At 39.5% G+C, this 24,049-nt stretch overlaps 1 protein-coding gene across 1 annotated transcript; it reads right to left on the bottom strand.

Moving 5' to 3' along the window:
• Positions 1–1,173: 1,173 nt before the first annotated feature.
• Positions 1,174–23,365, bottom strand: CEBPE (CCAAT enhancer binding protein epsilon). The gene is made up of 3 exons (XM_040420290.1): positions 23,247–23,365; positions 17,271–17,794; positions 1,174–2,374 (listed from the first exon to the last, which is right to left on the bottom strand). The coding sequence occupies exons 2-3, from the start codon at positions 17,715–17,717 to the stop codon at positions 2,060–2,062; spliced, it is 762 nt and encodes a 253-aa protein (XP_040276224.1). The 5' UTR covers positions 17,718–17,794; positions 23,247–23,365; the 3' UTR covers positions 1,174–2,059.
• Between the last annotated feature and the right edge of the window lie 684 nt (positions 23,366–24,049).

Genomic DNA, 24,049 nt, shown 5'->3' with positions numbered 1-24,049 from the left:
CCCATGCAGAATATGGCGTTTATGACACCCATAAACCATATAGAAAATGATTGTGCTCTGTACCTCCATACATATATTCTAACAACATTGTGTGCCCCTTGCCTCTTCACTCCCTGCGGTGGACACGGCCGTGGCATTACTCCAGCAGTTCGAACCCGCCGATGTCTGTCTCCTCCTACCCGGCAGGCCCATCTGCAAAAGTAGCACTGCTCGTCCACTCCACACAGGCCGAGGCCTGCCTCCTGTCTATGTCTGTAGGGCATGTGTGTGCACTCTCTCTGGCTCTTAGTGGGCCAGTGTGTGCACCCTAATCTTCCCGAGCCAATGCTGGACACCCTGGGATACCTAAGGCACCTTCCCATATGGGAAGGTTCCTGAGCAATAACTTCTAGTACTCTAGTGTCCTGCAAAGGTGTGTCATTAGCTTTTTTGCCTGTCCATGTACTGACTTCTCCCTGACTTCTGGATTTGACCCTTCACTACCTGACCTAACCTCTGCCTGATCTCGGTAATGATCCTGGTTTATTGTATTGCATTAATTTTAACTTGGTCTGTCCCTGATTGCAGTTTTGCTTGATCCCTTGGTACTCTGCATTGGTATAACGCATATATCTCATGTTAATGATAATTCTTTTAATAACATAATTATTTGCCATATATCTTTGCAATTATCAAAATTTAGATACAAAACATACTGCTATTTCAAATTTGTATTTATCAAAATTCTTTCATTATGGAAATGGTTGTTTACAGCCATGGTTTATAACTTGTGGTATATGCAATTGGGCTTTATGATCTTATTTTGGGAAAATCAATGTTTGTCATCAGTAAGCTGAAACAGGTTACTGATGACAAACAATGAATTGTTTCAATTCTAATGTAATAAAAAACCTGACAATGCCGTGAGTATGATTTATTAACAGTTGTCCGATTTAGGGCTCTTTCACACGAGCGGATCCCGTGTATGGAATCTGCTGCGTGAATGACAGCCAAACCCCGCTCCAGACAGCAGAGACATGGAGCAGTAACATGATTGATAATGCTCCGTGCCTCTCTGTGATCTTTTTACTACAAAATCACGGTGAGATAAAGTTGTCACCGTGATTTTGTAGTAAAAAGATCACAGAGAGGCACGGAGCATTATCAGTCATGTTACTGCTCCGTGTCTCTGCTGTCTGGAGCGGGGTTTGGCTCTCTTTCACGCAGCAGATTCCACCCATGGCATCCGCTCGTGTGAAAGAGCCCTAACAAGTTTGCACACAGAATGACAATATTGCATATGAAGATAGATGTAGACTATCACATTCTGAGTCATATTCTCCCACCCGCTGTATCTTCTGCCTCTCTCCACCGTAATAATATTTCCCCCACTACTCCCTCCAACAGGATGATGAACTAACTTTGTGGTCACCAACTTTGTGCAAACAATATGTTGTAATAGGAAGATTTCCCTCAGACTTTCAGAGAAAAGTAGATGATGGGGAGAGGTCATGAAGAGAGAAAGAGAGAGAGAAGATGACAGGGGGGAAATAGATGGATCAAGCAGAGTCAGAAGGTGGGATAACAATAAGGTGGATGCAGGTATAATGAGATAAAGCATGGACGATATACCTCAGGGAAGAGCAAGGTATACTAAGGACCAGCAAAGATGTACGTAAGTGTAGAGAGAGAGAAGCATAGACACAGAAAGTCATTAATGTGTTTCACTTCTTCTTGTGTTTGCTTCCTTTTGTATATTTAGACGCATCTTTCTATATATATATATATATATATATATGGGTTTACTTTTATTTATAGACATCACATCAGACAATTCTCCATATTTCTTGGCCTCTAATCCTTTGTTTGTCAGATATATGTACAATTGACTGCAAGAGAGGAATCTATAGACTATGTACTTGGGAATTAAGTATGGTGGCACCTAGAGACCCCAAAAGTCATGAAGGTTGCTAGTCATATGGCATGAGTCCCAGGCTAACACTTGCACATGCATAAATCTTTGAGTGAAGTATAATCTGAGCCATTCCTGTAGGACAATCTTCTCTTATACTGTACATTTTCAGCTGCATGCTCCAGATGACTTGGCCAAAGCAGCAGCTTCTGGGATTTGTCTGAAAATCCCTCTCAAAGCATCAAGCTCTTGAGTCAGCTGTTGGATACGGCTACGTAGCTTCTCATTCTCTGCCATGAATTCTAGAGCCCGCTGTTGAGTTTCCATGTTCCTCCGTTTGGCTTTATCACGGCTTTTGCGAACAGCAATATTATTTCTTTCACGACGCATGCGATACTCAAGGCTGTCTTTACTCAGTGACTTCTTGCCCTTATGGCTTTGTTCTTTCAATGGAGGGGCAGACATCATCCCAGAGAGAGAACCCTGGAAATGCAGTTAGAAAGGTTAGAGAGAGAAATAAATGTATAGATGCCGATCGTTCTATTATTCTGGTGAATATCAAGGTTTTATCTAGATAATCCATGTGTCTAATTTATATTCCTCTGTATATGGTTGTTATTGGGAACCTGTACTGTTGGTTATCTCCACTTAGTACAATGCAAGTGATATGACTGGAATGCTGATCATTCCAGTGGCACCAAATGCATTCATTCAGATAATGAAATCATGCAGACTTGTTACTAGACAAAATCTTTTTGTTTCATACTTTAGGTAAGTATTCCCCAGTTAGAGACTTGAGAGCTACTGTGGCTCTTGATCACCCTGCTGTTGGCTCCCTAACTGTTGGCACCTGCAGATACTTGTGCACTAGAGACACCAGGGATTTTATTATATTACTAGAACCTGCTATGAGACCATATGACTCAGTCATATTTTCCTTAGGATAGGTCATCAGTATGTAATTGGCAGGTGTCCAACCCCTGGCACCCCCACCAACGAGCTACTTGAGGAAGCTATGACAATGAAGCCCTGGTGAGTGCCAAAGCCTCCTCACAGCTTATCAAGCAGAGAACTGTCCACTGGATAGCTCTGCTCTATTCACTTAAATGGGACTGAGCTGCGCCTAGGTCATGTGACCAATGAACTTGACGTTATATGGCCTAGGAAGAGTTGGACGCCCACCAATCACATGTTGATGGTCTACCCTGAAGATAGGCCATCAATATGAAAATCCCAGAAACCCCTTTAGTAGGCTTTTTCCTTTTAATATTCACTTAACACTCAACACTATTTTTCATACTTGAAAGTGGCTTTTGGACTAGAAAACGTTGGGGACCAGCACTGTGGGTAAAAAAGCAGGGAAACTGTTTGCTCTGTTGCTTCTTTGCAGGATGCCTGTGCTAATGGCATGGTTCCTGTGCCAGAACCCCATTAATTTATGTGTTGCCTCTGGTTGCACTCCACACAGTGCCATCTGGAGGATTGGGCTATTACACTGACTGAGAACAGGGACAGGGAACTGAAGTAATCATTACTTCCCTACAACCCTGAACATAGAACTCATGTTGAGGGTGATGTTCCTCAATGCAGAAGTGCTGCTTCTGCATTCAGGGCATTTCTAGGGAACTTTGTGACTGATAATGATGTCACAGGGATTCCATTGGCTGAAAGGTCTTGGGGACATGCAGGAAAGATGAGATCTGTGTCCTCTCTGCATGTCTCTGTACACAGATCACTGGTAGATCGCTGTCATCAGTGATCTGTCTATGGGAACAATACAGAACACATAGATAATGTGTTCCTTGCTAATCCATAAATAAATATATAATAGCATATTAAAAAAAGTGAAAAAACATGATAAAATAAAAAAAGCCCCCCCCCCCTCCTCACAAAATTGTTCATACCTCTCCAAACCCACATACAGCAATTTTTTTAATTCTGCCTGACACGAACACTGATGCTTAGGCATTAACACCGTATGTTCCTTATGGGAGGAGGTGGGTATGACAAATTCCTTCAAAACTGGAAACCATGGTCAGACTCTACGTACAGCACCCAGTTTTAGGTGGGCCGGAGACGGGATAGAAAAAGGCATTAGAAAATCTGTGGAGCCTGGCAAGGTCGCTGGATGGGGGGGGACTCTATAGAACCTTCAGGTAACTTAGCCATTGGTGTGAATTCTCAGACTTAGGTAGCCAACTATTCCAAGTCAATAATTCTTTCGCTGATAACAGGCATTGTTCGTTTGGTGTATGTGTATTGATACTTTTATTGTTTGCCAATCGGGAATGCCCGAGGCTTTATGTGTATTGTACTTTGAAACACTCAATAAAAACTATTGAACAAAAAAAAAACCACTGTATGTTCCTGTCAGGTAGATTGTACGTTTCTGAAACATAGAATAATTACCCCGGCCAACAGTTTTCATCTACCTAGACCCTATATACCTTTGCGCCTTTACTAATAAAATAAAATTATCATCCATGTACAGAGACAGCATTCAAAGCCAATGAAAGGATATGCACTTAAGAATAAAATAGGATTTTTATTTGCTGCACTACAGTGATGTCAGTTTCACAATGTACACATATTTGACATGATTGTGTACAGAACTAGAGGATTCATTTTTATTATTAAAAGAACAAAGTAACTTAAAGGAGTTTTCTGGGATTTTAATATTGATGACCTATTCTCAGGATAGGTCATCATCAATATCAGATCGATGGGGGACTGACACCCGGCACCCCGCCAATCAGCTTGTTGAAGAGAATGCCATGCTCTTGCGAACGCAGTGTTCCCTTATTTGTTTACTTGCTCATAATCGACATAACAGCGGTGAGCAGGTGTAATTACAAGCCGTGCCATTCAGTTCTATGGGGCGGCTCGTTCCTATACTCTTGTATAGGAACGAGCCATCCCATTAAAGTGAATGGGATGGCTTGTAATTACACCTGCTCACCACTGTGATGTTGACAGTAAGCAGTAAAGGGAAGGCTGCGCTCGCATGGAGCTCGGCCTTCTCTTCAACCAGCTGACGGTGGTGGTGCAGGGTGTTGAACCCCCACTGATCTGATATTGATGATCTATCAATGTAGGGGCCGGGCTGTATCCGCCGACAACGCTGTAAACACTGATGCTGGCGGATTAAGCCCATATATGCCGCTATAAATGTTGACCGCTGCATATAAAAGGATCGCAGAAGGAGGGGTCTTTGCAGTGACCGGGGACAGATGGCTGCCATGGCAACCCGAGACCTCGCTAAGGCCTTGGGGTCTGCCATGTATGAGACCCAGTAAAAAAGTTTACAGTAAAAAACAAAAACAAAGTGCCCCTTTCCCGTCATCAAGTGATTTTGAATAAAAAAATAACAATTTATTAAAAATAGACATATTAGATATCCTCGTCCCTATAACGAGCGGTTCTATAAAAATATCACATGACCTACCCCCTCAGGTGAATGCCGTAAATAAAATAAAATAAAAACTGTGCCTTGCCCCAAAAATGTATAACATTAAACAATGAAAAAATCTTATGTACCCAAAATTGGTACCAATAAAAACATCAACTCTTCCCGCAAAGAACGAGCCCTTACAAAAGATGATTGGCAGAAAAATATATGGCTTTCTGAAAATGGAGACACAAAAATATGATTTATTTTCAAAAATGCTTTTTATTGTGTAAAACTGAAATAAATAAATAAAAAAATTGACATATTAGGTATTGCGGTGTCTGTAACGACTATCTCTATAAAAATATGACATGGTCTACTCCCTCAGATGAACACCATAAAAAATAAAATAAAAAAAAACAACAATTTTTTTGTTACCTTGCCCAAAAAAGTATCATTTTGAACGATCAAAAAATCATATGTGCCCAAAAATGGTACCAATAGAAACGTCAACTCTTTCTGCAAAAAAAAAACCTACTCAAGATGAATGGCAGGAAAATAATTTTTTTTTTTTTAAAAATGCTTTATCATGTAAAACTGAAACAAAAAAATAGGCATATTTGGTATTGTCACATCCGTAACAACCTGTTCTATAAAAGTAACACATGATCTATCCTGTCATGTGAACCTGTAAAAAACAAAAAATAAAAATGGTGCAATTTTTTGGTTACCTTGCCTTATAAAAGCGTAATATTGAGCGACCAAAAATTATATGTACCCCAAAATAGTACCAATAAAACTGTGACCTTTATCCCATAGTTTCCAAAATGGGGTCACTTTTGGGGAGTTTCAAATGCAACTTAAAATTATCCCAGTGAAATGTGCCCTCCAAAATCCATATGTTGCTCCTTCCCTTCTGCAACCTGCCGTGTGCCCATACAGCAGTTTATGCCCACATATGGGGTTTTTCTGTAAACTGCAGAATTGGGGTAAAAAAATATTGAGTTTGATTTTGCTGTTAACCCTTGCTGCCTTACAGGAGAATTGATTAAAATGAAAAATCTGCAAAAAGATCTCCTCTATTTTCCTATAATAGCAAAGTTTGTAAAATCATATTTGAATAACTTGAGGGGTGTAGTTTCTAAAATGGAGTAATTTATGGGTGGTTTATATTATGTAAACCCCACAAAGTGACTTCATAACTGAATTGGTCTATTAAAAAGTGGATTTTGGAAATGTTCTTAAAAATTTTAAACATTGCATCTAAACTTGTAATTTATTTAACAATAAATAAAAAAAATTACATTTACAAAGTGATGCCAACATAAAATAGACATATGGGTAATGTAAAGGTATCACTATCTGTCTTAAAAGCAGAGAAATAGAAATTTAGAATTTTTCCAAATTTGCTGTACATTTTGGATAGGATAAGTAAAAGCATCCCACAAAGTTATTACCACATAAAGTAACATGTCAGATTTTCAAAATTTGGCCTGGTCCTTAACTCCTTAAGGACACAGCCTTATTTCACCTTAAGGACCAGGCCATTTTTTGCAAATGTGACCAGTGTCACTATAAGTGGTAATAACCTTAAAACGCTTTGACTTATCCAGGCCATTCTCAGATTGTTTTTTCGTCACATATTGTGCTTCATGACACTGGTAAAATGGAGTAAAAAAAAAATCATTTTTATTTATAAAAAAAATACCAAATTTACCAAAAATTTTGAAAAATTAGCAAATTTCCAAGTTTAAATTTCTCTACTTCTATAATACATAGTAATACCTACAAAAATAGTTATTACTTTACATTCCCCATATGTCTACTTCATGTTTGGATCATTTTGGGAATGATCTTTTATTTTTGGGGGACGTTACAAGGCTTAGAAGTTTAGAAGCAAATCTTGAAATTTTTCAGAAATTTTCAAAAACCCACTTTTTAACCACTTGCCATCTGGGCCATTTGCCCCCTTCCTGACCAGGCCAAATTTTGCAAAACTGACATATCTCACTTTATGTGGTAATAACTTTGGAACGCCTTTATTTATCCAAGTCATTCAGAGATTGTTTTCTCGTGACACATTGTACTTCATGATAATCATAAATTTGAGTCAAAATATTTCACCTTTATTTATGAAAAAATCCCAAATTTACCCAAAAATTTGAAAAATTCGCAATTTTCTAAATTTCAATTTCTCTGCTTTTAAAACAGAAAGTGATACCTCATAAAATATTTATTATTTAACATTCCCCATATGTCTACTTTATGTTGGCATCATTTTGGAAATGTCATTTTATTTTTTTAGGACGTTAGAAAGGCTTGGAAGTTTAGAAGCAATTCTTCAAATTTATAAGAAAATTGCCAAAACCCACTTTATAAGGACCAGTTCAGGTCTGAAGTCACTTTGTGGGGCCTACATAGTGGATACCCCCATAAATGACCCCATTGTAGAAACTACACCCCTCAAGGTATTCAAAACCGATTTTACAAACTTTGTTAACCCTTTAGGCGTTCCACAAGAATTAAAGGAAAATGGAGATCAAATTTTTAAATTTCACTTTTTTGGCAGATTTTCCATTTTAATAAATTTTTTTCTTTAACACATCGATGGTTAACAGCCAAACAAAGCTCAATATTTATTACCCAGATTCTGCGGTTTACAGAAACACCCCACATGTGGTCATAAACTGCTGTATGGGCACACGGCAGGGCGCAGAAGAAAAGGAACTCCACATGGTTTTTAGATGCCATGTCCCATTTGAAGCCCCCTGATGCACCCTTACAGTAGAAACTCCCAAGAAGTGACCCCATTTTGGAAACTAGGGGATAAGGTGCCAGTTTTATTAGTACTATTTTTGGGTACATATGATTTTTTGATCATTCATTATAACACTTTATGGGGCAAGGTGACCAAAAAATTGGTGCTTTTAGCACAGTTTCTATTTATTAATTTTTACAGCGTTCACCTGAGGGGTTCAGTCAAGTGACATTTTTATAGAGCAGATCGTTACGGACGTGGCGATACCTAATATGTATACTTTTTCTCATTTATTAAAGTTTTACACAATAATAGCATTTTTGAAACAAAAAAATTATGTTTTAATGTGTCCATGTTCTAAGAGCTATAGTTTTTTTATTTTTTGAGAGATTTTCTTATGTAGGGGCTAATTTTTTGCGGGATGAAGTGACGGTTTTATTGGTACTATTTTGTGGGACATACGCGTTTTTGATCACTTGGTGTTGTACCTTTTGTGATGCAAGGTGACAAAAATTGCTTGTTTTAAAACATTTTTTTTTTTTTTTTTTACGGTGTTCACCCGAGGGGTTAGGTCATGTGATATTTTTATAGAGCTGGTTTTTACGGACGCGGCAATACCTAATATGTATACTTTTTTAAATTTTTTCTATTTTTTTTTTTTTTTTTTCATTCCTTACTTGGGGACTTTTTTTTTTTTACATGTGAAACTTTTTTATTTTACACTTTTCGTCCCCCATAAGGTCATACAAGACCTCTGGGGGACATTTACTTCACTTTTTTTTTTTTTTTTCACTGTTGATTTCTCCTGTAACTGGGGCTGACATAGTAGCCCCAGTTACAGGACAAATACACCCCTAGAGAGGCTGTACAGCAGCAATCCAGCGCTGTACAGCCTCACAGCAGGGCTGATTGAGGTCTCTGAGAGACCTCACACAGCTCCTGCACACTCCAGTCACGGCGGTCACATGACCGTCGGGCTCTGCACACACAGCGCTCGGTGAGCGCTGTGTCTGCAGCGATCTAGAAGGCAGGGACACCTGGGCACTGTCCCTGCCTTGTCTTAGGGTTGCCCTGCTGTCACTGACAGCGGGCAACCCGATCAGCAGCTGCACGATTAGCGTGCAGCTGCTATTTCTGAAAGGACGTTCTAAAACGTGCTTTCAGAAATAGACGTCCACCCATAGGACGTTTATATCCTATGGGCGGATGTGAAGCGGTTAAGGACCAGTTCAGGTCTGAAGTCACTTTGTGAGGCTTACATAATAGAAACCACCCAAAAATGACCCCATTCTAGAAACTACACCCCTTAAGGTATTTAAAACTGATTTTACAAACTTTGTTAACCCTTTAGGTGTTCCACAAGAATTAATGGAAAATAGAGATACAATTTCGAAATTTCACTTTTTTGGCAGATTTTCCATTTTAATATTTTTTTTCCAGTTACAAAGCAAGGGTTAGCAGCCAAACAAAACTCAATATTTATGGCCCTGATTCTGTAGTTTACAGAAACACCCCATATGTGGTCGTAAACTGCTGTACAGGCACACGGCAGGGCGCAGAAGGAAAGGAATGCCATACGGTTTTTGGAAGGCAGACTTTGCTGGACTGTTTTTTTTTTGGCACCATGTCCCATTTGAAGCCCCGCTGATGCACCCCTAGAGTAGAAAATCCCAAAAAGTTACACCATTTTAGAAACTACGGGATAGGGTGGAAGTTTCGTTGCTACTAGTTTAGGGTACATATGATTTTTGGTTGCTCTATATTACACTTTTTGTGAGGCAAGGTAACAAGAAATAGCTGTTTTGGCACCGTTTTTTTTTTTTGTTATTTACAACATTCATCTGACAGGTTAGATCATGTGGTATTTTTATAGAGCAGGTTGTCACGGACGCGGCGATACCTAATATGTGTACAATTTTTTTATTTATGTAAGTTTTACACAATGATTTCATTTTTGAAACAAAAAAAATCATGTTTTAGTGTTTCTATAGTCTAAGAGCCATAGTTTTTTCAGTTTTTGGGCGATTATCTTAGGTAGGGTCTCATTTTCTGCGGGATGAGATGACTGTTTGATTGGCACTATTTTGGGGTGCATATGATTTTTTGATCGCTTGCTATTACACTTTTTGTGATGTAAGGTGACAAAAAATGGTTTATTTAGCACAGTTTTTATTTTTTACGGTGTTCATCTGAGGGGTTAGGTCATGTGATATTTTTATAGAGCCGGTCGATACGGACGCGGCGATACCTAATATGTCTACTTTTTTTTATTTATGTAAGTTTTACACAATAACAGCTTTTTTAAAACAAAAAAAATAATGTTTTAGTGTCTCCATATTCTGAGCCATAGTTTTTTTTTTTTTTGGGCGATTGTCTCAGATAGGGGCTCATTTTTTGCGGGATGAGGTGACGGTTAGATTGGTACTATTTTGGTGGGCGTACGCCTTTTTGATCACTTGCTGTTGTACTTTTTGTGATGTAAGGTCACAAAATTGACCCGCGGTTTGCGGCGGTCGCCGACACGGGGGGGTCACGGGACCCCCCCACGAATTTAGCCAAGGTGCCTGCTCAATGATTTGAGCAGGCACCTTGTTCCGATCACCGCCAGCTGCGCGGGGGTGATCGGAAATACACAGGGCGTACAGGTATGCCCTGTGTCCTTAAGTACCAGGACATCAGGGCGTACCTGTACGCCCTGTGTCCTAAAGAGGTTAAGGTGAAAAATGGCTCGGTCTATCACCTCTAAAATCGATTTCAAAGTAAGCATACCACCATATAGGGCAGGTACCCTGAAATATAATGATTCCTTTCTTATGAAAGTCCATTACTCTAATTCTGAAATATTCTTCTTTTTATTTTTAAGCAAATAAGGTGTAGCTCTATTTGGTGCACCTGTTTCCCTGTGTCATCACTACTGGCTATGAAATCTCAGGGACCATGAACCAAAGAAGGCTCTGGGCAGCATTATGGCAGAGTGATTTTGCACAGGGGCATAGCTAAAAGCTCATGGGCCCTGGTGCAAGAGTTCAGCTTGGGCCCCCGTCCCTCAGTGCTTGTTGGCAAGGGCCAGGGGAGCACATAGCCTTCCTGCTGCCTGAGGCAAACATTGAAAGGGCACCCCCTCATGCCAAATTCTTAACCTAACTCCTTCCCTCCAGCCAGAGGTGTAAATTGACCAGTATGCACTTTCTATAATGCCAGTGTCTTATGTGGCACAAGGGTCTTTGGGCTCCCTCAGGCTCCTGGGCCCGGTAACTACTGCTACCTCTGCACCCCCTATAGCTACGCCCCTGATTTTGCACCAAACAGAACTTTTGTTTGCATACAAATAAAAGGAAGCATTAGAGGATCAGGTTTTTACAAGAAAGGTAGAGATATGTTTTGGGACCCCTACCCTATATACCAGTATGCCTACTTTGAAGCTCATTTGGGTGTGACAGACTCCCATTAAGACATAGCAATAGAAAATTAGCAAAAACAGTTTTCTTTTTCTTACTTTTTTCCTAAATAAGACCTACAAAATGAATAGATATTTTTAAACAGGACAAAAAGTTTAGATTAAAAAATTCACATATAGAAAGCATCATTTTAAAATTTAGATGCAGACACAAAGCATGGCCATGAAAGGTTTTGGATATTTCCACATGGGCTGGAAAAATCAGCAAATTCACCTTTATATTTACAGCAGATTCCACCATGAATTTCACCCCCTTGCATTAAAAGGAGCTTAATCTACAGTAAAAATTCAAAGCAGAAATTTAGTTGCTTATCACAGATCAGTTTTCGATTGGTCACATTCTGCAGATCATGGATGAAATTTATTATCCTGGTATGGTGATTCAATGCGGATTTTTCGTGCAGAAGTCCATAAGTAAACTCTGTAACTGTCCTGTGTGAACATTCCCCCCCAAATGAACATTGAGAAATGTGCTTATTTTTCAATATTAGTGCATTAGTGCATTCCAAGCAACAAAACAGATACAAATAACTTTCACAAAATAATTCAGGCCAGGTTCATTTGCTACTGATGATTGGCAGAGGTCCACAAGCTTTTCACCAATTGCTGATGAACCACACTGGATATTAAAAAGGAACAAGATATGGTCATATCTCTTACCCTAATACTAACGGCCAGTGATATGTTTTTAATCTTAGTTTTATTACTAGGGTTATCTAGTTTAGAAAATACATTTTTATTCCCACTTTAGGACTTTCTCCTTTTGGCCAAAATGCAAAAAAGTCTCTTGATTTGGAGGACCTGTCTGTCACGATGGGGAGTGGGGGAAACTCCCCACCGTATTTTACAGGCTGTTACTAAGCCTGGACACAGGGAAAAGGCGTAGGTCACCTCCTACAGCCGCCCTAATCCTTACCCTGATCTCCTGACCATATGAGCACCCCCTAAATTTGGGAGGGCTTATACACTGGAATCTGGATACTGCTGACCCTAACGGTCCCTTGCATAGGGGTCAAGGACACAGACGAACCAGAGTCTCCAGTGGCCTAGTAACAGATGGAAGAAAGATAGATAGAGCAGCAACTGAATGGCAGGTAAGCACCAGGTAAAACAACAACACACCAGAACAACAAACACTTACCCGCAGCAAAGATGGAACAACGACAACCAAACAACCTGGAATCTCCTGCGAACACCGGATGCAAGCTGGCTCCAGGCAAGGCTGCTCCTAAACTTTAGGTTAACCCCTCCGGGAAACCAATGGGTCCCCCTTCCGGAGGTAAAGACAGACAAGGAGATGTCTAGCAACCATGCCAGGCATAACACCAAACATGCCAGACATAGAACACCAAACAAGACATCACCACACACCCATAACATAAACCCACACCAAACACAACAACAGGTAAGGGTAGGGGATAGAACATAGAAACAAGGGGGTGACATTGGTGTTCAACTAGGATGGCCCTAAGACTGGACAGATGGAATCAAGGAACATCAACACATCAACACACACACCAAGGCTGGAGACAAAAACTAGATCTCAGGCTCAAAACACAAGGATAAATAGAGCCTAGAGACCACACCCAGTTCCACACCAAGGAAGACATTAACCCCACGACCACCAGACAGAAGGAGGAAACAACTAAACGGGGAAGTGCACACACAAGCATAAAAAGCAACACGTTGCCGCAGGCAACGGCATGCGTGGCAACCATGTCACGGGGCACACAACAAAGGCCGTGACACTGCCCCTGCATGCTATAACAGCGACACGTTGCCACAGGCAACTGAAAGCGTGGCAACAGTGTCACGGCGCACACCAAAGGCCGTGACACTGTCCTATCCAACAGATCACCTATTTATTTGAATGGACACTATTTATTGCATAATTTTACCTGTGGAGGCACTGCAGGGAAATGTAACTTGAATGGGTTTTTCCAAGCTCCTAAGGATAGGTCATTAGAATTCAATTGGTGAGGGTCTGACACTACACTTTCCCACTTATCAGCTACTAGTTCCAGTTCTGGAAACTGCAGTGAACAGCTGATCATGGGGAAGTGGGGTGTCAGACCCTCACCGATCTGATATTAATAATCTATCCTGTGGACAGGTCATCAATATCAGAAGCCTGGAAAACTCTTTGGGCTGTTTCACACGAGCGGATGCCATGCGTGACATCCGCTCCGTGAATGACAGCCAAGACCCGATGCAGACTGCAGAGGCACGGAGCATTAACATGACTGATAATGCTCCGTGCCTCTCTGTGATCTCTTTACTACGAAATCACAATGACAACTTTATCTCCCTGTGATTTCGTAGTAAAGAGATCACAGAGAGGCACGGAGCATTATCAGTCATGTTACTGCTCTGTGCTTCTGCAGTCTGCATCGGGTCTTGGCTGTCATTCACGGAGCGGATGTCACGCACGGCATCCGCTCGTGTGAAACAGCCCTTTAAGCTGACCATACACATTAGATGTATGTCAGTCAAACCCACCAAATTCAGCAGGACTGCCAATCACCTAATGTATATGAGGACCTCCCAACTCTCCTCTGAAGACAGATGTCTATACGACCAAAATGTTCACTCTAATGGCTATACTAACACACATCTAATGACTTTGTTTAACTGTCTGGATGAATTTGTCTAATAAAATGGATTTCTAACAGCAAATTAGCTTCAGTATTGTGGATTTCTCTTTGATCTATGTTAACCGATTCAGGAACAAGGTAAGTCAGGTCTTCAGGACTAGATTCCATTTAGCCGTTTTTCACATGCATTCATTTAATGAATGTAACATTTTTATTTGTTAGACCACCGATGTGATCTTTTGGGCATTTTTGTGAAACATACAGGTTTCTTTTCCTAACATTTGTGAGAAATATGATTTTCTTAGCTAATTTTTCTTGGTAATAATATATTACCATAACATAGAATTTCTCTGTGTTCGTTATTGTCATCCATTAATTTTGGTATATTGCATGTCCAATTTGGTTTAATAAGGTCTCCAGTGAGCAGTATAATAGTGATTGGCACAGGGAGCATTTTTGGGTGCTGAGCTTTTTTCCCCCTGCATTTTTAAATGTAACTTTATTTTTTTATACTCTGTTAGTAAAACACAATTAGTGAACTTGATTATAATTACTAATTGTATTTTCGAAGTAGGCTTTTGTATTCTGTACACAGCTTATTATATGATATGTATGTAAGAACAGAATAGACCGAAATGGGAAAAGCGATCTCTAAATCAAACTCCATAAATATATGGATTAATGGTCATTAACCAGTTAAGTTGAACTTGTTCAGCAGGTATAGTAAAAGTATAGTAAACTATCAAACTTTATAGGGGTTGTCCGGATTCAGAGCTGAACCCGGACATACCCTTATTTTCACCCAGGCAGCCCCCGAGGCTAACATCGAAGCATCTCATGCTCCGATGCGCTCCCTTGCCATGCGCTAAATCGCGCAGGGCACGGGCTCTTTTGTTTATCATAACACACTGCCGGGCAGAAGCTTCCACCCGGCAGTGTGTTCGGTGACGTCACCGGCTCTGATGGGCAGGCTTTAGCGCTGCCCTAGCAGTTTTACTGGCTAGGGCAGCGCTAAAGCCCGCCCATCAGTGCCAGTGACGTCACTGGGCTTCCTGGCAGCCCCATGGAGAGCCCCGGTACGTCACCGGATCTCCAAAAAATGCCTTTGCCCTGCGCGATTTAGCACAGAGCAAAGGAGCGCATCGGAGCATGAACTGCTCCGATGCTCAAGTCAGGGGGCTGCCGGGGTGAAAATATGTCCTGGTTCAGATCTGAGCCCAGACAACCCCTTTAAGTCATAGTCAAATAAATTAAAATGGATATGTAATTAAAAATGGATATATTTGACAAATACCATTGTGTCTTCATATATATGAATATAACCAAGTCTGGGCACAGTAGTATTGCACATATTACAGGAAGTTAAAAAAACAGAATGATAATTGCACTGTTCCAGAGTGAAAAAACATCCAAGCAGCAGATATCTGTTGAAATCATTATCACCTTTGTTTGAGAGAAATGTTGTTAATTATTTTCCCATTCTGGCCATTGGAAAGTTAAAGCTGGCCTTACATAGTCTACTGTTTTCCTAATGATAACTGGAGCCTAAACCACCATCTATGGTCAGAAGCAGGCATAATTCTATGTTGGAAAATCTTATCATCATTATGTGATTTTTAACTTTTCACATGCAAAAAGAAATTACACAAACTGGAAAGTGGATGTAAGAGTCCTTAAAGGGAAGCTGCCACCATAAAAATGCAATGTAATCTGCCAGCAGCATGTTATAGAGCAGGAGGAGCTGAGCAGATTGATAAATCGTTTTATTGGAAAATATTCAGTATAACCTGTATTTTATTCATTTAAAATCCTGCTTATTCTGTGCTTTGAAGTCCGGGAGGCGGTCCTATCAGTGACTGACAGCTATCTCTGTATACACAGTCATAGAGGGAAGGCTGTCAATCACTGATAGGACCGCCTCCTTCACTTCAAAGCCCAGAATAAACAGGAATTGAAATTAATAAAATGCAAGATATGTTGATCTTTTCCCACAAAACTATATATTAAGCTTCTCAGCTCCTCCAGCGCTATAACAAGCTACCTGCAACTCATTCACCATGTACAATGTGACAGGTTCTCTTTGATGTGCATTATAAATGAATATGTAATATGAGTTATGAATTTTGCTATGAAGTTAGGGAGTGTTTTTCCTCCTTTCTCAGCACTACCTGATAAACCATAAGATGTTGCAAGAAACGTGTCCCTACGTGTCCAACTGAGAATGGTAACAACCAATTGTCAATGTATTCATGCATTTCCAGGAGGAATAACACAAGAACAGTACAACTCAAAGGTTTAAGAAAAGGTGCTTCTTAATTTTTATTCCGTGGGAAAAGTAACTGCTAACCAGAAATTTTAGGAGAATCTGTCTAATTACATGCTAACATTCACGTAACATCGTTAATCACATTTTGAAACTGTGCAAGATATATGCCAAATGTGGGGCCTGGATTCATTGGGAAGACTCCCTACAAGCCAGCCCATCTTGTTTGATTAACATGCTCTTAGATGTTCTAGGAGATGGTCAAGCTAGGGGCATGTTAATAGATGTAAGATGGGTGGGCTTGTGGCGGTAACTCAGTGACTCCATGGATGCCAGACCCTGCATTTAGCTTATGTCAGTATAGTTTCAAAGTGTGATTTTTTTTTTTAAAACAGATTTAAGGAGACTTAAAAAAAGAAATCATTTATGACAGTGTTATGTGACCTGCAGCAGCATGTCTTTAGTTACGTAGGCCAAAAGGTTATGACAAGTATCTTCAATCAGGCTGTCCCACCATGAAATACCATCTTCATTGTATAGATCATGTAAACTTAAGCATATTCTTCCCTGTGTTCACTATGGAGAAGTTTAGAAAAATGTCTCTCTTCCCTGCAGAAATCTACTTCTATTAGGTGCACTGCAGTGAACAGAGAATCAATATGAGGAGACCTGACTGTGGGGAGAGTGACTGAGCATGTGTGACCAGCAGCACTTAGCTCAGTAGGTGGGCATGCACATTGCTATACAGTTTAAACACCAGGTGGCACCATACTATGTAAGTAAATGCTTTAACTGGATCTTTTTTTTTTATTGTGTAAATGGCGTTTATTTTTTATTATCTATACCACGAACATGGCATTTAATGGTGGAACATATTAAGTTGCATAAAGAGAATTTTAGTAGAGTGGAGATCTCTCACCTTTAACACACGGAGTGCAGGGTGTACTCCCTCCATCTGAGGAGGAAGATGCATTGCGGTCTGTGTACATTGGGTGGCCTGGTATTGTAGAGTATTGCACATGGTCCTGTGTGATCCTCGTGTCTCCTCCTTCACAATCACTCCCCCGGATTCATATCCTCCTATTCTGCGTTCTGGTAACATGCCATGCGGGTATCCATACAGAGCAGCTGCCGATAGCCCTTCTGAGGGCAGATATTGATATGATGTTTTAAGTCTTTCCTGCTTCATAGAAAACAGATCAGACAAAACGTCCTCTCCTGACTCAATGTATGTGGATAAATCCACAGAGGTCTCAGGGTCACAGAGATTGCCTCCTACAATCTCTGCTTGAGATGGTCCCATACGGGAAGGATAGCCTGAACCTTGACCTCGTTTTTCACACTCATAGTAGCTGCTTTGAGACATTCTGTATGAAGGAGTCGTCTTCTAGCCACGTTCTCTAAAACACTTCTGCTGAAAATGTCTTCTCTTCCTTAAGGCAGCTATGGAGACAACAGTTTGGACACAATGATCTTATTAATACATATATACAACTCATTTCACTATACATTTAATAATATTAATAAAAAACTAGTTATTGGCAATATGCTATGCAGGGCTGCCTAAGCTATGTGCGATCTGTTTGTCGTACCAGCACAAGGACCTCCACCAGTGGTCTGAAATCAGGCTTGTGATCACCATTAATCTTAAGATTAATTGAATATCAGTACTATTAAGACATTGTATAGCCGCGTTATTAGATTACTCAATGTGCGGACATGTTACTTGGCCAGTGCTATTGGTATTATATACAGTGCTGCCCATAATTATTCATACCCCAGGCAAATTTTTACTTAAAGTTACTTTTATTCAACCAGCAAGTAATTTTTTGACGGGAAATTACATAGGTGTCTCCCAAAAGATAATAAGACGATGTACAAGAGGCATTATTGTGGAAAAAAAAAACATTTCTCAGCTTTTATTTACATTTGAGCAAAAAGTGTCCAGTCCAAAATTATTCCTACCCTTCTCAATAATCAATAGAAAAGCCTTTATTGGCTATTACAGCAATCAAACGCTTCCTATAATTGCAGACCAGCTTTTTGCATGTCTCCACAGGTATTTTTGCCCATTCATATTTAGCAATGAGCTCCAAATCTTTCAGGTTGGAGGGTCTTCTTGCCATCACCCTGATCTTTAGCTCCCTCCACAGAATCTCAATTGGATTCAAGTCTGGACTCTGGCTGGGCCTCTCCAAAACGTTAATTTTGTTGTCTGCTAACGATTTCTTGTGTGTGTTTTGGGTCATTGTCATGCTGAAATGTCCACTGGTGCCCAAGGCCAAGTTTCTCTGAAGACTGCCTGATGTTGTCATTGAGAATCCTCATATATTGCTTTTTTTTCTTGGTGCCGTTTACTGTGATTAGGTTCCCTGGTCTATTGGCTGAAAAACACCCCTAAAGCATTAGGTTCCCACCACCATGTTTGACAGTGGGGTGGTGTTCTTTGGGTTGAAGGCTTCTCCTTTTTTACGCCAAATGAAGGAAACATCATTGTGACCAAACAATTCAATTTTTGTTTCATCTGACCATAACACAGAAGACCAGAAGTCTTCTTCATTGTCCAGATGAGCTTTTGCAAAGGCCAAGCGAGCTTTTGTGTGCCTTATCTGGAGAAGTGGCGTCCTCCTTGGTCTGCATCCGTGGAACCCAGCAGTGTGCAGTGTCCGTTGGAGTGTCTGACTTGAGACATTGCCACCAGCAGAGCCCAGATTCACCAGGATGGCCTTGGTGGTGATCCTTGGATTCTTTTTCACCTCTGTAACTATCCTGGCCAGCACAGGTGTCACTTTTGGCTTCCGACCACGTCCTCTGAGATTTTCCACAGTGCTGCTGCTGTTTTTCACAGCTGCTGTTTTTCACCTGTTGAGTTGATTAAAACAGCTGTTCCCAATTAATCAGGGTAATTAGGATTCTTTAGAACAGCTTGGACTATTTGGAATGGTATAGAACTTTTGATTTTCCCACAGACTGTGACAGTTGTGAAGGTTATGAATAATTTTGGACTAGACACTTTTTGCTCAAATGTAAATAAAAGCTAAAAAAAAAATTTTTCCCCCCACAATGATGCCTCTTGTACATCGTCTTATTATCTTTTGGGAGACACCTATGTGATTTCCCGTCAAAAAATGACTTGCTGGTTGAATAAAAGTAACTAAGTCAAAATTTGGGGTATGAATAATTATGGGCAGCACTGTAAGTGTTGCATGGTGGCATACACTTATGCCTCTTTTACATGAGCGAGTTTTCTGTCCGGATACAATCCGTTTTGCAAATGGACAGCATCCGCACTGAATCCTGACCCATTAATTTCAATGGGTATATTAATTTTCACTGAACAACTTTGTATTCAGGAAAAATCGCAGCATTTTCTTCTACATTGTCTGTTTTTCAAGCAGCCCTGGCCCCATAGAAGTGAATGGGGCTTTTGTGAGAAACTCAATACATCCAGGTGCAATGTTTTTCCCCTGATGGTTGCTAGTAAATTTGAGTGTTATACAGTGGATATACAGTGGATATAAGAAGTCTACACACCCCTCTTAAAATGTCAGGTTTCTGTGATGTAAAAAAATGAGACAAAGATAAATCATTTCAGAACTTTTTCCACCTTTAATGTGAGCTATAAACTGTACAAATCAATTGAAAAACAAACTGAAATCTTTTAGGTAGAGGGAAGAAAAAATATAAAAATAAAATAATATGGTTGCATAAGTGTGCACACCCTTAAACTAATACTTTGTTGAAGCACCTTTTGATTTTATTACAGCACTCAGTCTTTTTGGGTATGAGTCTATCAGCATGGCACATTTTGACTTGGCAAGATTTGCCCACTCTTCTTAGAAAAAACACTCCAAATCTGTCAGATTGCGAGGGCATCTCCTGTGCACAACCCTCTTCAGATCACCCCACAGATTTTCAATGGGATTCAGGTCTGGGCTCTGGCTGGGCCATTCCAAAACTTTAATCTTCTTCTGGTGAAGCCATTCCTTTGTTGATTTGGATGTATGCTTTGGGTCGTTGTCATGCTGAAAGATGAAGTTCCTCTTCATGTTCAGCTTTCTAGCAGAAGCCTGAAGGTTTTGTGCCAATATTGACTGGTATTTGGAACTGTTCATAATTCCCTCTAGCTTAACTAAGGCCCCAGTTCCAGATGAAGAAAAACAGCCCCTTGGCATGATGCTGCCACCACCATGCTTCACTGTGGGTATGGTGCTCTTTTGGGGATGTCCAGTGTTGTTTTTGGGCCAAACATATCTTTTGGAATTATGGCCAAAAAGTTCAACCTTCGTTTCATGAGACCATAACACCTTTTCCCACATGCTTTTGGGAGACTTCAGATGTGTTTTTGCAAAATGTAGCCTGGCTTGGATGTTTTTCTTCATAAGAAAAGGCTTTCATCTTGCCACTCTACCCCATAGCCCAGACATATGAAGAATACGGGAGATTGTTGTCACATGTACCACACAGCCAGTACTTGCCAGATATTCCTGCAGCTCCTTTAATGTTGCTGTAGGCCTCTTGGTAGCCTCCCAGACCACTTTTCTTCTCGTCTTTTCATCAATTTTGGAGGGACATCCAGTTCTTGGTAATGTCACTGTTGTGCCATATTTTCTCCACTTGATGATGACTGTCTTCACTGTGTTCCATGGTATATCTAATGCCTTGGAAATTATTTTGTACCCTTCTCCTGACTGATACCTTTTAACAATGAGATCCCTCTGATGCTTTGGAAGCTCTCTGTGGACCATGGCTTTTGCTGTGGGATGCGACTAAGAAAATTTCAGGAAAGACCAACTAGAGCAGCTGAACTTTATTTGGGGTTAATCAGAGGCGCTTTAAATGATGGCAGGTGTATGCTGACTCCTATTTAACATGATTTTGAATGTGATTGCTTAATTCTGAACACAGCTACATCCCCAGTTATAGGAAGGGGGGGTGCACACTTATGCAACCACATTATTTTAGTTTTTTTTTTTGTTTTCTTCCCTCCACCTAAAAGATTTCAGTTTGTTTTTCAATTGAGTAGTACAGCTTATAGGTCACATTAAAGGGGGAAAAAGTGCTGAAATTATTTATCTTTGTCTCATTTTTTTACAGCACAGAAACCTGATATTTTAACAGGGGTGTGTAGACTTTTTATATCCACTGTATATTCTTAAATGTTGACTTCCCCAATTACTCACTATGCATTATGGTTCAGTGCAGACATGGATTTTATTAGTAGCGATATTAAACATATAAAAACACCTTGATCTTCATTTTCAGTTTATTTCTCTTCATATCCAGTATATAAAATGTTATTACTTTTTATAGGCCTATTTTTCTGTTCAGTTCATTTGTTAGTAATTTTATTAACATGTATATTTCCTGGTTTTATTCTGTATCATTAATATAAAATATTTTTAATATAAAAGGAGCCTTACAGTCTTCATGAAAACTATTTGTCTTTTTTTTTTTTCAGACAGAAACACAAAAATATAAATAATATTTTGCCATGTCAGTAATATGTGATCAAATAATTTTTTCCATTTTTTTCTTTTCGGAGAGTCATAAAATCTAAATTTTGTATTTAAAGAAGTTAACATTTTACCAGATGCTGATGCAACTAAACTAGAACGCATCTTGCTGAGCTGCCTACATTGCCCGGCCTTTTGCAGCAATAGTTATAAAGTTTTTTTTACATAGAAGGGATGGAAGGCATACACCTATTTGACAGGGTGTCAACCTTTCATATTTAATAGTTTCTTAGAATATATTGTACTGCACAGGCTAGGGAATCATACATACTGTAGATATAGTGGTAAAAGTGATTCATTCTATTATATTGACAAAAAAGTTAAACAGTTTAAAACATTTTGCCCCCTAAAAATACATTAAATGTACGAATTCCCTGTACGTAAGCTTTTGTGTGTTTCCTATCATATCAGAGCTAGTATTTAAATTCGTTGGAAACGACATTATTAATTGTTAAAAGTCTGAAATCCAAATTAAATATGGTGGATGTGCCACGTGGTAGCTTTAGCATCTTTGTAGGGTAACAAAATTACACACACACATATCTACTGTATATATATATATATATATATATACACATACACATATATATACACACACACACTATATATATATATATATATATATATATATATATATTTAGAGAGAGAGAGAGAGTCCATGACATTTACTCCAATCATCTGTGACATACCTTACAAATTAACCACTCATTACTACATAAATGAATACAAATTCTAATCTAAGCTGATAAATAACCCAATAACTAAAACATCATCTGGATTAAGTATATAATAGTTTCCTAGTAAAAAAAAAAAGCCAAAATGACGCATCCAAACATTTAAGTTTGCCTGATACCAGATAGAAGTATTAAATGGCACAACATTTATTTAAAATTGAAAGAAGCATCATAGATGTGACTTAAACATTTTTTTCCTGTGTCACCTCCAATCAAAAATTTAAAATTAAAATGCATTCAATTCATGGTGACATATTGATGTAGTCAGTCTTCCCTGCGCTGCATTTGGGGTTCCCTCCACTTTGTAAGAAATATATTTAGATATATTTTTGTGAATCTAATAAAATCTGTCTAACATGCATAGTCATAAAAAAATAATTGTCCTTTCAAGTTAGACAACTAATCCATAAAACACCATACAAAATTAGTTATAAATGTGCGCTTATTCTTAGTGCACCCAGAAACAGGGAAACATATACACTCATATTTAAGTCATATTTGCTATTGGCAACACATATTAAATGCAATCTAATTTATCTATCTATCTATCTATCTATCTATCTATCTATCTATCTATCTATCTATCTATCTTTCTATCTCTCTTGTATAAAAGGCAGATTGGATGTGCTCGCTGGTAGATTTTACCTGTTTAATTGATCTCTCTCTTTCGCACACTTCTCACTGTCACAATTTTCCCCTTTGGAGTAAAGGTTTTCTGTCCCACACACCAGACTCAGTCTCTGGGGATGACTATTACACCTGATTCTGACTGCAAGTATGATGTGAAGAAGATCAGATGGGGGTGTAATTATCTATATTACTATCTGTCCCCTCCCTGTGGCTGACAGATTCCGCCCCCCATGATCAGGAAGACAACTGATTTCCCAATGGGGCTGGTGCAATCCAGACACTGCTCTGAGTTTATCAGTTCTCACCACATGGCCCACAGCACCCAGTAACGGCTACCTTACAATGCATCTTTACATGGATGGGATATTAACCCATTGCCAACTAATGTGATGTAAAAAGATATGACAGTGAGGAAGTGTAAGGTTATTTGTTCATGTCATAGAGTATTATTACAGCAATGAATGTCTGATGCAGTGTGAAGAGCTGGTTTACAGTATATCCTTATACAGTTATTGCTTTCCTACCACCAGATTAGGCTGAACTATTTTCTAGAGGTGTCAGTAACAATATACAAGCATATTATAAGGATTGTGTCACAAATACAAAACTCGTTTCAGGTTTCAACTACTCCAGTGATCAACTGTTTACCACTGGTCCAGGTTCAGAGACCTCTGGCTCATAGAGGGAACCCCAGGTATGGCATCCAAATATGCCAAATATGAGATATTAAAAGGGTTGTTAAACAGCTTTGCTGAACCTATACTTGTATAATGCTTTCAGAAAGTCTTCAGACCTTTTCACTTTTTTCACATTTTGTT

Source organism: Bufo bufo, chromosome 2, assembly GCF_905171765.1.
Source record: "Bufo bufo chromosome 2, aBufBuf1.1, whole genome shotgun sequence".
Classification (NCBI taxonomy): Eukaryota; Metazoa; Chordata; class Amphibia; order Anura; family Bufonidae; genus Bufo; species Bufo bufo.
Note: the sequence above shows the minus strand (reverse complement) of the source record. Positions and strands in the feature narration are given on the sequence as shown.

Excerpts from the sequence above, each read along its gene's own strand:
- CEBPE (XM_040420290.1), bottom strand. The coding sequence starts at position 17,717 with ATGTCTCAAAGCAGCTACTATGAGTGTGAAAAACGAGGTCAAGGTTCA. Across the intron at positions 2,375-17,270 it reads CTGCACTCCGTGTGTTAAAG|GGTTCTCTCTCTGGGATGAT; the intron begins GTGAGAGATCTC and ends CTGCATTTCCAG.